The sequence below is a fragment of the Callorhinus ursinus genome, unplaced genomic scaffold (assembly GCF_003265705.2).
Source record: "Callorhinus ursinus isolate GAN/ISIS: 27379988/994484 unplaced genomic scaffold, GSC_fseal_2.0 scaffold47, whole genome shotgun sequence".
Lineage (NCBI taxonomy): Eukaryota > Metazoa > Chordata > Mammalia > Carnivora > Otariidae > Callorhinus > Callorhinus ursinus.
Genome location: NW_027397109.1, coordinates 5089383 through 5107187, shown reverse-complemented (window position 1 = coordinate 5107187; position 17805 = coordinate 5089383). Strand labels below are relative to the sequence as shown.

The window sequence follows — 17805 nt, the reverse complement described above, 5'->3', positions numbered from 1 at the left end:
GGAGGGGGAAAGATAAAGCATGTTAACACTAATCAAAAGAAAGATGGAATAGCTATATCAATTTTGGATGAAGTGAACTTCAGGACAAGAAAAAGTATCAGACATAAGGCGGGGCATGACATCATGATACCAGTGTTAATTCTCCAAAAGGACATAACAATGTGCAATGTGTATGAACCTAATAACAGAGCATCAAAACATCTGAAGCACAAAATGATAGAACTCTAAGAAGAAACAGACAAACCCACTATTAGAGCTGGAGATTTCAACACCCCTCTTTAAGTAACTGATAGATCCAGAAAGCAGAAAATATAGTTGAACTCAACATCATTAATCAACCGGGCCTGACATTTATAGATACTCTATCCAACAACAGAGAAATACACATTCTTCTCAAGCTCCCGTGTAACATTATTCAGCAAGACAGACCACATTCTAGGACATAAAATCACAGCATAAAAAATTTAAAGGAAATCATACAAACTTTGTTACCAGACCACTACTGGAATTAAACTAGAAATCAGTAATAGAAAGACACGTGGAAAATCCCCAAATATTTGAAAATTAAACAATTAAATTCTAAATAATACATGGGTGAAAGAACAAGTCTCCAGAGAAATTAAAATATTTTGAACTGAGGGACCCGGGTGGCTCAGTTGGTTAAGTGTTCAACTCTTAATTTTGGCTCAGGTCATGGTCTCAGGGTCATGGGATTGAGCCCCGTGCAGTCTGCTTGAGATTCTCTCTCTCCCTCTGCCTCTGCCCCTCCCCCAGCTCGTGTGCAGTCTCTCTCTCAAAAAAAAATAAAATAAAGAATCTTTAAAAAAATATTTTGAACTGAATGAAAATGAAATACAACTGATCAAAAAACTGTGGGATGCAGCAGAAGCAGTATTAAAGGGAAGCTCGTAGCACATGAAACACATGTATTAGAAAGGAAGACAGCTCTAAAATCAATAACCTGAGCTTCCATCAGGAAGTCAGAGAATGCAGAACAATTTATGAAGGAAGTCAAAAGTAAGTAAAAATCACAGAGCATGTTCTCTGTCCATAACGGAATCAAATTAGAAATCCATAACAGAAAGACAACAGGAAAATCTCCAAATGTGGAAATAAAATAACACAGTTCTTTGACCTTCTCTGACCCATGGGTCACATGACTACTTTCCCATGGATTAAAGAGGCAGTCTCAAAGGATATAAAAATTTACATGAACTGAATGGAAATGAAAATAAAATATATTAAAATTTTTAAGACATAGTAAAGCAGCGCTGAGAGAGAAATTTAGAGTGCTTAAATGCTTGTTAAAAAGGAAAGGTCTCAAATCAATAATCTGAGCTTCTACTCTAACCCCTACCCCCCCAAAAAGGCAAAGTAAACCCAAAGCAAGCAGAAGGAAGAAATAATAAAGAAATCAATGAAATTGAAAATTTCACTAGGATTAAGAAGATCAATAAAATTGATACATTTTCAGCAAGACTGACAAACAGAGGGAAGACTCTCTTAGTATAAGAAATGAAACAGGTGATATCAGTATAGATCCTGAAGCCATTAAAAAATGAGCATACTATGAACAACTTCATAGTCATAAATTTGTGAACTGAGAATTCATCTATTGATGAATTCCTTGAAAACTACAAACTACCAATACTCAACCAAGATGAAATATCCAGCCTGAATAGTCTTATAACTATTAAAGAAACTGACTTTGTAATTAAAAAAATTTCCACTGAAGAATTCTATCAAACATTTAAAGAAGAGCTAAGAGGAATTTTTACACAATGTCTTGCAGAAAAATAGAAGAGGAGGGACACTTCCCAACTCATTTTATGAGGCCAGTATTATTTTGACTCTAAAGCCAAAGAGTAAAAATCCAGAAAACTACAGACCGTATCTCTCATGAACATAGATACAAAAATCCTCAACAAAGTAATCCTCAACTAAATTAATACAGAACTGTAGAAAAAGAACTACACACCATGATCAAATGGGAGTTATTCTGGGTATGTAAGGCTGTTTAATATTTGAAAATCAATTTCATCCACTATTTCAACAGGTGAATGGAAAAAAAATGTGTATGATATCAGTGGACTCAGAAAAAGCGTTTGACAAAATACAACATCCATTCATGATAAAAAGTCTCAGCAAACTAGGAACAGAGGGGAATCTTTCTCAGTTTGATAATTAAAATCTACAAAAAAACCCTACTGTTAACATCACACTTTAAAGTAATGTCTACTTTCACCACCTTAAGCAATGTAGTACTTGAAGTTTTAACCACTGCAATAAGGCAAGAAAAAGAAATAAAAGGCATACAGACTGGAAAGGGGAGAATTAAAACTATTTCTACTTTCAGATGGCATGATGTGATTGTCTACATAGAAAATACAAGGGATCTACAAAAAATACTCCTAGACTCTTAAGCAAGTTCAACAAGGTTGCAGGCACATTAGATCAAAACACAAAAATAAATCACATTTCCACATACTAGTAATGAACACATAGAAGTTGGAATTTAAAAATATAATAATATCATTTATAGTCACAAAGAAAGTGAAATATTTGGGTGTAAATTTAACAAAACATTTAAGGGCCTGAGTCCTGAAAATTATTAAATACTGATGGGAGAAATAAAGAGTACCTAAATAAATGGAGGGTCATAGTATTTATACACTGGCAGAATCAACATAGCAAAGATGTTAATTCTCTCCAAGGTGATCTATAGATTGAATGCAGTTCTTTTCACAGTCCAGCACAAGGGTCTTTTTTTTGAGACAAAGATAAGCTTATTCTAAAATGTATATGGAAATGCAGAGGCCCTAGAATAGTTGATACAATCTGGAAAGAGAAGAATAAAGTAGAAATATCACTTTATCTGATATTAAGGCCTAAAATAGAACTACAGAATCAACACAGTCTGGCACTAAGAGACAGACACAGATCAATGGAATGGAATAGGGAGCATCCTTATGATCTCGGGGTAAGTAAAGATTACTTAGGACACAAAAAGCACTAAATATAAAATTAAAATGGAAAATTTTGACTCGATCAAACTTAAAACCTTCTGCTTTGCAAATTACACTCATAAGAAAATGGAAAGGCAAGCACCACTTTTGAGATTTCCTCAATTCAGGAAACTATATAAATTTTAAGTCATTAGATACATTGTATTACCTTAATTTAAAAAAATTAAAGTTGGTTAGAACCCTATTCCAGATAATTTGCTACACCAGAGTGTATATATTTGTATATATCACAACTGAAATGAAACTCAGACACAAAATGATCTTAAATGGTTAGTGGATTTTTGAGGATCAGCTAATCAAACTTAACTCTTTTTTTAAAAAAATAATTATGTGAAAATCATTCATAGAAGCAATATATTTCATGCCACTGAGTTTTTAAAAATAAAGGTTCTTAGCAAAAGAATCCAACTCCATAAAGATTTTTTAAATAATTTTTATTGTTATGTTAATCACCATATATTACATCATTAGTTTTTGATGTAGTGTTCCATGATTCATTGTCTGTGCATAACACCCAGTGCTCCACGCAGAATGTGCCCTCTTTAATACCCATAAAGATTTGTTTGTTTTGTTTTTAACTTACTGAAGCATCATGCCCACTGGAATCATTAACTCCTTATGATGCTCAAAGGATTAGGGTGGGTAACGTGGAGGTGTAATATTTGTGCTATAAAAAAATCCCAGCTCTGTGTTCTTACATTTGGGAGATACATCTAACAACTCATTGTACTGATTGTTGCATTAATGATCTAAGTTGTTACAAGTACACCAAATCTACTGCCTTAAGAATGGATTGGTGCTGGTTTGATCCTTTCAAATTCCAGAACTGTGGCACCAGAGACATGATAGTTTTAGAGGAGAAATTCTGAGCTAAGCAATAAACTCTATAGTTAGGAAAAAGATGCTAGTAAATTCTACAAAGAACATCAGCCATGACATTTGTTGCTTTAGAATCTCTGAACTTATTTATAGGCGAGGCAGGAAAAAGAGCATTTCAGCTTAGTTTTAAAAGACAGAAATACCACTATTCTTAAAAAAAAAAAAATCACAATGTGGTTGGCACATACTGGAGCCCAAAATATCACAAGAAATATGGTATTTTCTTTGCAAACGTGTTTCCTGATTAGAAACAAAAAGCATAGACTTGACTCATACAGAAATTCAGGCCAGAAGAAAAATAATACTTATTAGATAGAATTTATCAGATGACATCCCAAGGCTGTGCACATATTAACTTAAGGGAGAATCATCTTACGACATACTTACATTTGTGTTAACAGTGCTTGTTACATTTGTAACTTGTTACATATATGTAACTGCTTGTTACATTTATATTAACAGTGACTGTCTCTCATGGGAAGATCCTGCATGCAGAACTAGAGGCTTACATATTACATATTGGCTTCTTTACTTGATGGGTCCATGCCCTAGAATGTTAGGGGTGAAATATGTATGGGGAAAGAAGTATCAGCTGATTTGGTCATAGCTGAATCCCCAGGACCTAGTACTGAGTTTGGCACATAGCACACGGTCAATACATAATTGTTGAGTGATACAAGGAGGAAAAAACAGTTAAGAACAATTTACTTCATTTCTTGAAGAATATTTTGCCTGTGCAAAATTTCATAAGTCACCTTAGGAGGGTGCCAGTGAAGACTTCTGCTGAGAGAAACACAAAAATCCCAAACACAAGTGAGCAAATAATGTCAGTATAACTGATGTTAATTGTTTCATAGAAGAAAGTAATAGCCATAAAAAGCAAGGGTAAGGAAATGAGAAACATCTCATAAGCAATTTGACCATAAAAGAATCCGAAGAGATTATTTACAGATAAAACTATAGTATGTGGGAGAAGGGAGTGCTAAGCTGTTCCTAAAGACAGAGGGAAGCCATAAAACAAAGAGTTCTACATGCCTCTCACAAACAGGCCTCTATCCCAAGGCACAACAGTCACCCAGGCATCTGGCTCTCTTGTGTCATCACTCTGGCGTAAAAGACCAAGGAGAATTCCTGAAGAAAACCGAACTCTAACTCTGAGCTTGAAAGCAGTGGACTGAAGCCATGGCGTCACTACCTACCTACCTGCTTGCAGGGGAGGTTCACTGTGTATCTGCTGACTGACTGGACAAATTAATAAACGAGTGGGTGAGTTATTCTGAGCTATTTGGAAGTAACTCCAATGACACTTTTTAAGCAGGAATAGAAAAAAAATTCTAAAATTCACGTGGAACCAACAAAAGATCCCAAATAGCCAAACATATCTTGAGAAAGAACAAGGCTGGAGGCATCTCACTTCCTGACTTCAAAATATTTTACAAAGCTTCAGTAATCAAAACAGTATGGTACTGGCGTAAAGACAGATACACAGACAAATGGAACAGGACACAGAGCCTAGAATGAAACCCACACATACACTGTCAACGGATCTTTCACAAGGAAGCCAAGAACACACGATGGGAAAGGGACAGTCTCTTCAACAAACGGTGGTGGGAAACTGGACCTTTATCCTATACTGTACATAAAAAGATCAACTCAAAATGGATCAAAGACATATGCAAGACCTGAAATGATAAAACTCCCAGAAGAAATGTGGTATAAATAAGGGGAAATCTCCTTGACATTGGACTTGGCAATGATTTCTTGGATAGGACACCAAAAGCACAGCAACAGACAAAAATAGGCAAGTGGGACTACATCAAACTAAAAAGCTTCTGCACAGCAAAGGACACAATCAACAAAAGGAAAAAGCAACTTAGGAAATAGGGAAAAATATTTAATGGCCCCACATTTGATAATGGGTTAATATCTAAAATATAAGAAACTTCTATAACTCAATAGCAAAATACAAATTTCTGATTTAAAAATGGGCAAAGAACTTACACAGACATTTCTCCAAAGACATACAAATGGCCAATAGGTACATGAAAAGGTGCTCAACATCATTAATCATCAGGGAAATACAAATCAAAACCACAAGATCTCACCTCATACCTGTTAGGATGGCTATTATAAAAACAAGAACCAACCAAACAAAAAATAAGTGTTGGAAAAGATGTAGAGAAACTGGAATCTTGTGTGTACTCTTGGTGGGAGTGTAAAATGGTGCAGCTGCTGTGGAAAATCGTATGGCAGTTCCTCAAAAAGTTAAAATAGAACTATCATATGATCCAGAAATCCCACTCCTCAGTACAGAACCAAAAGAATTGAAATCAGTCTCCAAGAAATCCCTGCATGCCCATGTTCATTATGGTATTATTCACAATATTCAAGGTATGAAAACAACTTAAGTGTAGACAATGTCTTCATGGATATAAATATACAATGGAGTATTATTTAGACTTAAAAAAAGAAGGATGTCCTGGCATAGGCAACAACAGGGACAAACCTGCAGGATGTTGGCTCAGTGCAATAAGCCAGCCACCGAGGGACAGGATTTCACTTTTATGAGGTATCTGAAAAAGCAAAACTCATAGAAGCAGAGAGTAGAATGGGGGTTGCCAAGGGCTGGGGGGAGGAAGAAATGGGAGCTGTTCAGTTTCGGTTACGCAAACTGAACAAGTTCTAGAATGCTGCTGTGGAATGGAGTGCCTATAGCTGAATAATATTGTACTGTGCCCTTGGAAATTTGTTAGGAGGCTAGATCTCATGTTTAAATGTTCTTACCACAAGCAAAAAAACAAAAACAAAAAACAAAAACAACACAAGTATAGAGAGAGTACCAATCATCTGATTCAATGGATCCTTAGTTAAAAAGTGAATTTAGAGAGATTCTACTTTAACCTAAAATATTGCCAGTGGTCACTTCTAGTGGTAGTACTTCCATTTGAAATAGTTTCCTTTTGCAAAATTGTATTTTCTAATTTTGCTTTAATGATAATGTATGAATTGAACAGATACACTTTGTCCCCACCCAAAAAATAAAAATAAAAAAGAAACCACCGGTCTACTAATATTTTAATAATTAAACATATTTTTAATTTCTAAAGCAATACCAGTTTGTTGTAAAAACTCAATTCTACTCAAATGAAACCACTGTTACATTGAAAGCACGTTTTACTATATATAGTATATATATATATATATATTCATACCCCTATTTGACAAACATTGGATAACACTATGCAACCTGTTTGAAACTTTTTTTTTTTTTTTAAAGAAAGGGAGGTGGGGGGTGCAGGGGCAGAGGGAGAGAGAGAATCTTAAGCAGGCTCCATGCCCCATGTGGAGCCTGACTTGAGGCTCAATCTCACCATCCTGAGATCATGACCCGAGCCAACATCAAGAGTCAGATGCTTAACCAACTAAGCTACCCAGGCGCCCCTAAAAAACATTTTTAACTAAACTGAAAAATTTTTGCTAAAGAATCTTTTCTTCTTTAACCTGTATCAAGTTTTAAGCCAAAGTTTTTTTTAAAAATCCCTCTATATTTTTCAAATCGTTGGTTTTGTGTATTTGTAAAAATATACCCTAACAATATTCAAATGATTCTATAGTATATAGAACTGAAAATTAAAGTCCCCCCTGACTACCCTATAACCCCACATTCCTCCCTCCCAAGACAACCATAGTTAAGAGTTAGATATATATCCTGCTGGACCTCTTAGTGCACACACACCCATCTTTCAAAAGTTATCTTGTTCAGAATATTGGAGCGTATCTTCATTTTGTATTTGAATACTGCTTCAACATTTCTTCATGCTATATGGTGATTCAATTAGTAGCTAACTGCAGCATAGCGTCTGAAACACAGATCTGAAGCAACACTGCTAGGGTTCAAATTCCAGCTCTGCTATGAGACCTTGGCCCAGGTTCTAATATTCCTGGGCCTCAGTCCCACCCCCCTCTAGCCTCTATAAAACGGAGATGATATTAGGTTGAACCACACGTAAGTACAAAGGCACATGATTGCTATGATCCAATCTTGTTTTCAAGTTTTTAAATTTTATTAAATTTTTTTTTTTTTATGATTCCCTCTAATAAGACACCTATCTTATAGTACTTAGAGAAGTAACACAGCTCAGCTTCCAAGCTGTATCTCCTGACCCCTAAGGGCAGGAAGTTCTTTCCATTCGAGCATCAAAGTACAAAAGCAGAGACGCCATGGCACTGCTACCTGAGTGTGCACCGCAGTATCTGCTACAGCCGAACCTTCCCCCCGTGGTATGCAAAGAACCACTGGGATTCTGGGCCATTTGTATTCCTGTCCCAAAACATTCTGGGTATTTAAATGAAACCTTTTGAAGGTCTATGATGATGAATTTTAGTTGTCAACTTGGCTGGGCCATGGTGCTCGATTATTTGATCAAACACCAATCTAGATGCCGTTGCCAAAGTGGCTTTTAGATGCGATTAACAATTAATTCAGTAGGCTTTGAATAAAGCTGATTCCGCTCCATGGTGTGGGTGGGCCTCACCCAATCAGTTGAAGACCTTACAGAAAAAGTAAAGAGGTGGAAGGACTTTTCTTTAAGGCAGTGACCTGCTTGAGTTTCAAGCCCATGCCCTGCAGAATTTGGACTCAAGATCACATCAACTCCTGAATTTCTGGCCTGCCAGGCTGCCCTATGGTTTTGGATTTGCCAGCCCCCACAACTGTGTGAGTCAATTCCTTAAAATAAATCGATCTCTCTCTATACAGATATAGATATTGGGAAGTGAGAAGCTGCTGTAACAAATACTTAAAAATCTAGACATGGCTTCGAAACTGGGTAACAGGTAGAGGATGAAAGAATTCTGAGCTGCATGGTAGACAAAGCCTATCCTGCCTTGAAGAAACTGTTGGTAGAAATGCAGATATTAAAGAGTATCTGGTGAGGCTCACAAAGGAAAGCGGAGCTGTAGACAGAGCTTCTAACTGTCCTACAGAATACATACATTGCATCACCAGAAGGCTGTGTTGAAGGTGTGTTTGCTGAGGTCTTGGGCAAAAAGAGGGAATGTGTTATTAGAAAGAAAGGTGACTCTGGTCATAAAGCACACAGGACTTGACCGAATTGCGTTCTGCTGGATGGAAAGCAGAACTTGTAAGCAATGAACCTGGATGTTTAGCTGAGGAGATTTCTAAGCAAAAGCAAATGGCCTGGTTCCTCTTTGCCGCTTACAGTAAAATGGTAGAGGAGGGAACTAAAACTGAAGGAACTGTTAGGCAAAAAGGAAGCAGAATTTGAAGATTTGGAAAGTTCTCAGCCTATCCGTATTATAAATAATGAGAAAGCTTGCTCTGGGGGGGAACACCAAGGGACAACTGTTTACACGATCAACCACATCAGCAGAAATGCTGACAGCTTGGACTGAAGGGGACAGAGATGGGACAGAGTGAAGAAAGGCTGTCAGGCTTCTGGAATTCTCCCACCAGGAAAGGGGCAAGAGAGCTATCAGGGAAAGGGAAGAATGAGCCCAGGGATGGGGCAACTTTCTTGGTTTTAGAGGGCAGGGCTCCACCCAAGGCTGGGGTGGGGGGAGGAGGCACCACTGTGGTGGGCCCAAAGGACAGAGCATCTAGCCAAAGAATGATTCTCAAGCATTAAAAATCTAATGGAATTGGCCCTTTTGGTTTTGGACTTGTTTGGAACTCATTACCTCTTTTTCCCTTCCGATGTTCTCCCTTTTGCGATGGGAATGTCTATCCTGTGCCTGTCCAAACGTTACATATTGTGGCAGAGAACTTGGTTCATTACCTGGAGAGGAGTCCTGCTCCGGGATGAATTATACCCAAGTTTTACCCATACCTGATTTAGATCTTTGAAATGAGATTTTTGAACTTACGAGTTGATGTTGGAATGGGTTAGGATTTTGGGGGTGCTGGGATGGGATGAATTTATTTTGCATGTGAGAAAGACATGAATTTTTGGACCAGATTGTTATGGGTTGAACTGTATCCTCCCAAATTCGTATGTTGTAGCCCTAACCTCCAATGTGATGGTATTTGGAGTTGGGGCCTTCTGGAGATAATTAGGTTTAGATGAGGTCATGAGGACAGGGATAATGGGATGAGTGCCCTTATAAAAAGAAGAGACACCAGAGAGCTTGTGTGTGTGTGCTCACACTCTCTCTGCCACACGAGGCAGCAAAAGGGCGGCCATCTGCAAACCAAGAAGAAAGCTCTCTCCACACCCTGACCACGTGCACCCTGATTTCAGACTTCCAGCCTCAGAACTGCGAGGAATGAATTTCTGTTGGTTGAGCCACTGAGATATGGTATTTTGTTACAGGAGCCTGAGCAGAATAATACGGTAACATTATTTGGAGTCAGGAACATTGCAGGTGTAATCAGTGAACGGAGGATGAGTCAGCAGGTTGGGCCCTACTGCAGTATCACTGGTGTCCTTAGAAAGGGGGGGAGGTGTAAACACAGACAGACATAGAGAGAGAGAACATGATGTGAAGACACAGAGAAAAGAGAGCCATCTCCAAGCCAAGGAGAGAGGCCAGGAACAGACCCTTCCCTCAACAGCCCTCAGAAGGAACTGGCCCTGCCAACATGCTGATTTCAGACTTCTCACCTCCAGAACTGTGAGACAACAGATATCCTTTTATTTAAGTCACCCAGTTTTGTGGCATTTTGTTGTGGCATTCCTAGCAAACGAATGCATACATCTGAGAAAGCTTGAGTAACCTGAATTCCTAATGGGAAATACAGAACTTGTGTAAACCATGACTGTGTGAGGAGAAGCCAGACACGTTATTATCATAATAAATAACCCTCTGTGTTGATGTTCTCCATTTTAATAAATGAACGTAAGTTTGGGGAATGAACATTTGCTATGACTATAAGGATTCAAAATCATGAATATACTAGTCATTCTTCTCTGTTACGGATATTTGAAGGTTTGGGTATTTATTGTTTAGGCAAAATACTATAATTTCTTTTTACTGCACTCTGTATTAAATTTAGGTTGAAACTAACACTTGTATGGGGCTTGGTATTTTAGAAGAATATCCAATATGTTCTTTTAAAATAATGCCAGATGTCCACATTAATTTAGATATTGGCTGATACAATGTATTATTTTAGGACAAGCAATGCAAACTAAACTGAATATATAAAACTTAAAAATATTATTATCAAGACCTTTTAGAGTTTATGATATTAAAAAATGCTGATTTTATTTTCAGCAGTAAGCTACTGAATTCAAGTATTTGGTTTTCAGTTACAAAAGAAAGTACTTTAAAGACTATGATAGAAACTGATGTCAATGCTTTTAATACAATCTCCATAGCAACATGGGAAGGAACAAAGTCTGGTGGACCAAATGAAAGCCACAAACTCTCAATTTCAACCCTAGCATTAACTCACCACAGAAAGCCATGTTTATATCTTGGCATTTCATCTTTGCTATAAACACAGGCACTTCTGGCTTTGCTCAACAAACAGGCATTGCCTAAGTCCTATGTACTGGATATATTCATTTTATTAAGCTAATACTATTATATTTCTGTCCTGAAACAATATAAGATTATTCACACTGAATTTCTAGGTTGTAGCAGAGAAATAAGTAACAGCAAATAAAATATTCAAATACTGAATACATTCCCCAAATTTCACATAAAGATAACACAAAAAAATGACTTCATTTGAAGGATCTACTTTATTTTCACAAATTAATTACCATGATGAAAAGAGAGTCTAACTTTTTGAATATAGGTATTCAGAATTTTATCAGCTACTGATAGCGTATCCTGACCATACGGAATTGTCTTCATTTTCATATTTTCAGTAAGAAAATGTCTTCAATAGAAAATTATACAATAATGCATAAGGGTTTTACTATAGTTTAATGAATTAGGTAAGATTATCCTATGATGGTATCTTACTGATATGAAGAGCATTTGCTAAACACATATAAGAAATTTCAAAAAGTCTCTGAGCTAAAAAAAAAAATAGATTACAATAGTTAATATTAGTATTTATTACATGCCTGGGCTCTTCCCATGAATGATCTCGTTTAGCCTCACAATGACCTTATTAAGTAGATATTATTATTATGCTCACTTTATTAATGAGAGGCTGAAGCTCCGAGATGTTAAGTGCCTGGCCCAAAGGCTCCCAGTGGAGGAGTGGGAGTCAGGGATTGTGCACCTGACTGCTAGGCACCGTGCCGATTTCATCTGTTCCTTTTATTCGTGGAGTGACACCCTCAGACGCTGACTCAGTGCTTTTAACTCTATTCTAAATGGCATTCCACCACATTTGGCGATGTGACCACCTCGGACTGGAAGTAGCAAATTTAGAAAGGTTTGGAAGAAGGCTTCTTGTGGGCAGGCACAATGAAGCAGGAGACATTAAAAATACACAAAGGGGAAATGGGAACTGAAAAGTCTAACAAAACAGGATTATTCAGGGTAGGAACAAGATAAACGCAGTTTTGCAAGGGAGTGGGGTAGACAGATAGTAGAAGGAACTACCGTTTGTTGAACACCCATTATAGGTCAAGGTTTTACCTTCACCGTCTGCTAATCCTCACGATGCCCCCCCTCCTCCGGCAGGCTCTTCTATTCCCATCCTGAGGCTCAGAAAGGTTCAGCACCCCGCCCAGGCTCCCTCCTCATGCTATAAAAATGCTTACAAAGGAAACGCTTCTTGGCACTGAATAGGGTAACAAGTTATCTGAAAAAGTTACTAACCCAAAATACCAGCTGATGGATAAGTGAGGTGTTAGAGTTTTTTTTTTTTAAACTTTAAAAAATGTAAACTTAGAAAATCCTAAATTTAGAATATCTATATGCTGAGGTTGTGCCAACGGGGGATTTTTCATTTGATGTCCTAATTTTAATTGTCTGGTTTTCTTTTTTTAAACTACCAGTATAGGGGTTTTTACTTGGTGAACATTCTTAGCAAATTCAAGGCACTATGCCAAGAAATAGAGAGTGGCAAGAGAATGGCATTTGGAAGTGTTAGAAATTCAAAACAGAAACACACACACACACACACACACACACACACACACGATGTTCAGCCATGCACTTTCAGTTAGCCACGCCAATTAAATAGAAGGGCTGGGCTGGTCCCATTATATAACAAATATTTTCTTCTTACATTCCTTATTGCCTAAAGTCTATTGTGAATAGGGGAATAGCAGGAAAATGCTCCTACAAAGAATGAGCTACTCTAAATAGTATATACAATAAAACTGTTCTGCATATGATCAAAAAAGTAATAAAGGGAAGTCCAGTTTTCTCGTGATACTGAAAATGTGCTTTTGTTTTGTTCAGCTGTATCTCAGGAAGCATTCTATGCACCTTGACAGCTGCTGACCTAACAATACTTTCATGCATGGCCTCCCCCCCCCCTCCGCCCCATTGCCCAGGTGTAAGCCCTGGTGCCCACTTAAGCGTGATTACCCCTGGTGCAGCCCTGCCATCGGTGTCTCTCTCAAGGGAAAGAGCTTGGGGTAGACAATCGTAAACATGGGCTCACTACACCGGTGACAGTGCCCCAGGGGGCAGTGCAGCAGCTCCAGGAGACTTCTGGGTAATGAGATTGGAGACAGAAAGTTCAAATCTGGAACACAAGAGAAAAAACATGCATGAAAAAAAAAAATCAGATTTCCTTCAACTAGGCTTAAAATATGTTTCTTTGTTACTAAGTCAGTTCGGTTAGTTAAAAAGTATTGCATGTTGAAAATACTATTATCTGATAGGCACTGAATTATTTGGAAATGAAAGATTTTTTTAACTTTTTTGATACTAAGAGAAAAACCTAAATCTACTCTTTTAAGAGCAAACAGAAGCTGTCCTGAGCTAGAAGCAAGAAAAGAATATGACCAAATATTCTTTAAGAACAAAGATTTAAAAAAAGGCACTGATTTACCCAGGGAGGGTTTGTAAAACTTTCTATGGGAGACCGAGAATAAAAAAGGACTGGCACCAAAGACTAACACTGACCTTCATTAAATTCTTCCTAAATTGATTGGGCATTTAGCATTACTCCAGCTAAATTATATTTACTGAAAAGAATGAAAATGGGAAACAAAGAAATCAAAGGAAAAGAAAAATAATGAAACCAAGCTTCTCCTTGTTTCACTCCCGCGAGCTGTCATTTATAGAGAGGGTGCCTCCTTGTCAGCCTGGCCTGAGCTATACAAGAGAACCGTTTACAGCAAAACATCCCAGTGGCCCAGGCAATCTTGAGCACAAGTGTCCACTGGATTGCCACGGATGGTAAACATCCAGAAGACAGAGAGGGAAATGGGTCACACTGAGGTGAAACCTAAAAAAATTACTGAGTCATCTTTGGGAAGGAACTACAAATGATCTTATCATCCTTTATATCTGTCTGGACTTTATCAATAACCATTTATAAAAATGGAATTTCCCCATAGGTGAATAATTACAGGGCTTTTTTTAGTATTAAAAAATAACTTTGTGTTAGGCATTTCTAGAAGGTTAATAGGAGATGTTTTGAATGGATCTTTATTCTTTTTTTTAGAGCAAAGATTAAACATTTAGCAGTTTTAAAAACACTTGGAACATATCTTATTAAAATTGCCTACTGCTTTCTTAAAGCATCTCCGAGATCTACAATACTGCCTGAAACTCCTGGTATTTCTCCCGAAATACCAGGTCTATAATTTCTCAGATGTGAGGAGGCCGCATGGCAAAAACCTGCTCTGCTGGAAGGGACCCAACTTTGCTTTAAGGATAAGCCTTTGGCATTTTTTTTTCCCTCCTCAAGAAAGTGCCTCTGCCAGCCTTCTCACTTCCCCCAGATACATGCCCAAACACCAATTTCCTCCATTTAAACCACATGGTTTAACTTCTAACCTCGGTCCTTTAGGGCTGGTGCAGAAGGATCAGTGTTGATAAAATATTAAAACTTTTTTTTTTAATGACAAAAAAGTCCCATTGCATAACAATGTGAATGTGCTTAATGCCACTGAAAAGAGCATTTTAAAACTGGTTAAAATGGCAAATTTTATGTTATGTATATTTCACCACAATAACAAACACGGACACCCCAATAGGCAGCATGAAGCACAATTCCTACAGTCACCGAGTAAGAGGCAGAAAGAGAGAAAGTCCCATGTACCTTTAAGAAAACTGTGGTAGGTGTGATGGAGACTCCTCATGGCCAACTCTTGCAGAGGCAGGACGTGATCATTCTCGGTCCCTATGGCCTTCACCTCGGCAGGGAGGAAAACGGTGAGCTGCCCCGATGAAAAAGAAAGCAGCTTCACCTCGGAAACTTGAATGGGAGCACCACAGCTACAGAAAGGCACATTCACAGTAGTATTAGCAAAATAGGAAAAGAATACATGTGCCAATAAAAATGTGTTAATCAAAATATACGTTTAAAATTTTAAGACACTGCTGAATTGCCAGAATCCTTTTCAAAGTGAACAGATGCTAGCCTGGGTTCCTTAATAAAGCCTGGCACAGAAATGTAAACTCATCAGCTGGAACTCAGCTATAGCATTGCTGAGGGTCAGTTACTTCCAGTAAGGACAAACTCTGAGGGAACTTTCCTTCAGGAGATCTGCACAATTTGCTCTGGAAGCTCCCTTTATCCTCATTTTATTACCCTTTCCGAGTTCATGCTTATTGAAATTTTCAAAATGAAAAGGCAAAAAGAGTACTCTGTTAAGTTATAGCACTTTGGTTTAACTGAATTTTTGTGGCAGGGGAAGAAACCCCACAAAGCAAATTGATTCTTAATGGTGTAAAATAACGTTATTGGATCCTTCCATAAACTTGTGGGAAAAGATTCATAGTGAAGCCTAGCCCCTGTAGCCTAGCCCCTGTAGCCACTCATAACTGGAAAGAAGGCGGAGGCAGCTTTGTTCTTACAGCTGCATGGTTGCCAAAACTAAGCAGTCCGACCTCATCCTACCTCCTCTCTGAGACCACCAGGTTACCTAAAGTCTTAAGACTTTTCTTCTCTAAGGACAAACAGGTGCCAACAAACTTTGGCTCTCCAGATACAATATGAGGTAATCTCTCTGCCCTCCACTAGAATTCTGGCAATGAGGGAGAGGACACAGGCTTGGGCTGCAGAAGCCTGTGGCTTGTGTGTTTGAGGTTCCTTCATTTGCTCATTCCTTCCACCAGAAAATGTCTCCAGAGCATCAGCTCTACACCAGCCAGTTAAAGATACTTAAAGTAAAACAACAAAAACCAAACCAAAACCAAAACAAAATAACTCCTTCCCTTGGAAAATGTAATAATTACAATATCATTGGTCTAATGTTGGGTCAGAGAAGACAGTGACCGACCACCCAGGGAATTAGGGAAGATTTTGCAGAGGAGACAATATCTGACACAACTGACTTCACCCAACCAATTTCTCCACTTGGCTCAAATAAAGAACCTCAGAAGACTACTTTGGGACACCCTCCTGAGCAAAACCCATATCTAAAAGGGAGCCACTATTTCAAATGTGAACATTCTGGTTTGGTTTTGCCTTTTTCAACAGCATGACGCATTCTGTATCTGGCTCCTTTTGTCAACATTATATTTCTGGGATTCCTCCATGTTGCTGCATGTACTACAGTTTATTCATTTTCATTGCTGTGTAGTAACTGATAAACATTCGGACTGTTTCTAGTGTTGTGCTCTTATGAACATTTTTGTGTCTATTATTTGATACATAGGAGCATACAGTCCTTTTAGGTACATATGTAAGATCAGAATTGGGCTTCTTATAGTGAGGAGAGCCAGACGATGAAAAGGTAAATCTACAATAAAACAGAGTGAGAGGGGAGTGAGAGCTGTATTAATCAAAGTAAGTCTTTCTGAGGAGGTGACATCTGAGCAGAGACCCAACTGAAGAGAACAGTTGAATCAGGGAAGAGGAACTCCGTCACAGGATGACAGGCACCTTAAATTGAGCACAAGGAACTAAGAGCTCAGGGAGTCCAAAGCAGCTAGAGGTTGCAGGAGAGAGAACCTCAGAGTAGAGGGATGCACAAAGAGAGAACTGTGGATATCTGCAGAGGGTCCCCCTTGAGTATTCAGATGAGTACTGATCAGCACAGCCATGTGAGGAAACTGTCTGGGGCTGGAGGAAGAACCAGTTGAAAAGATGAAAGGTTTATCTTTTTCATGCAAGGTTGAATACAGTGCTTGTTCTTATCAATCAGACTTGAACCTCACAGTTCATGATGCATTAGGTAGAGTGCATGGAAGGGTGTTATCTCAGTAGTGGGAAATAATTAGCACTAGACTGAACACTATTCTATTCCCATTTGTTAATTCCCATTAACAAATCCTAAAAGCCCTATCTTAAAAGCTAAAACTGTTCCCAATGAACTTAATGGTGTCCTAGGACATATATCAAGAATAGTTGTATGAATACAAAAACATCCAGCACTCAATGTGGTAAAATTCACACCATCCAGCATCCAATAAAAAATTACCAGACTTTCCAATAAACAGGAAAATATGACCTATAATGAGAAAAATCATGCAAGTGAAATCAACCAAGAACTGATAGAACTGGCAGTAAAGGTCATTATAATAATAATTATAATCACTGCCTAGAACAAGGACATGTTACATACAGAGCTCTCATCTAAAGAAACTGGAGATAAAAGAGCAAATTAAAACTTAATAGAAGAAAAGAAATAAAGAGCATCAAGAAAATTCATGACACTACTAGGTATTTATCCAAAGGATACAAACATAGTGATTTAAAGAGGCACATGCACCCCAATGTTTATAGCAGCAATGTCCAAAATAGCCAAAATATGGAAAGAGACCAGATGTCCATAGACAGATGGATAAAGAAGATACACACACACACACACACACACACACACACACACACACACACACACACACA

General features: G+C 38.0%; 1 protein-coding gene across 5 annotated transcripts in view; it reads right to left on the bottom strand.

Annotated features, from left to right (window-relative positions):
• The window catches only part of LRRC28 (leucine rich repeat containing 28), a 160289-nt gene that overhangs the window by 7583 nt on the left and 134901 nt on the right, over window positions 1–17805 (bottom strand). For all 5 annotated transcript variants that reach the window (XM_025893162.2, XM_025893158.2, XM_025893160.2 and 2 more), the window contains 2 exons: window positions 15055–15230; window positions 13368–13527 (listed from right to left, as the gene is read on the bottom strand). In XM_025893162.2, coding sequence (XP_025748947.1) covers window positions 13368–13527; window positions 15055–15230 — 336 coding nt within the window. The remainder of the gene's footprint in view (window positions 1–13367; window positions 13528–15054; window positions 15231–17805) is intronic.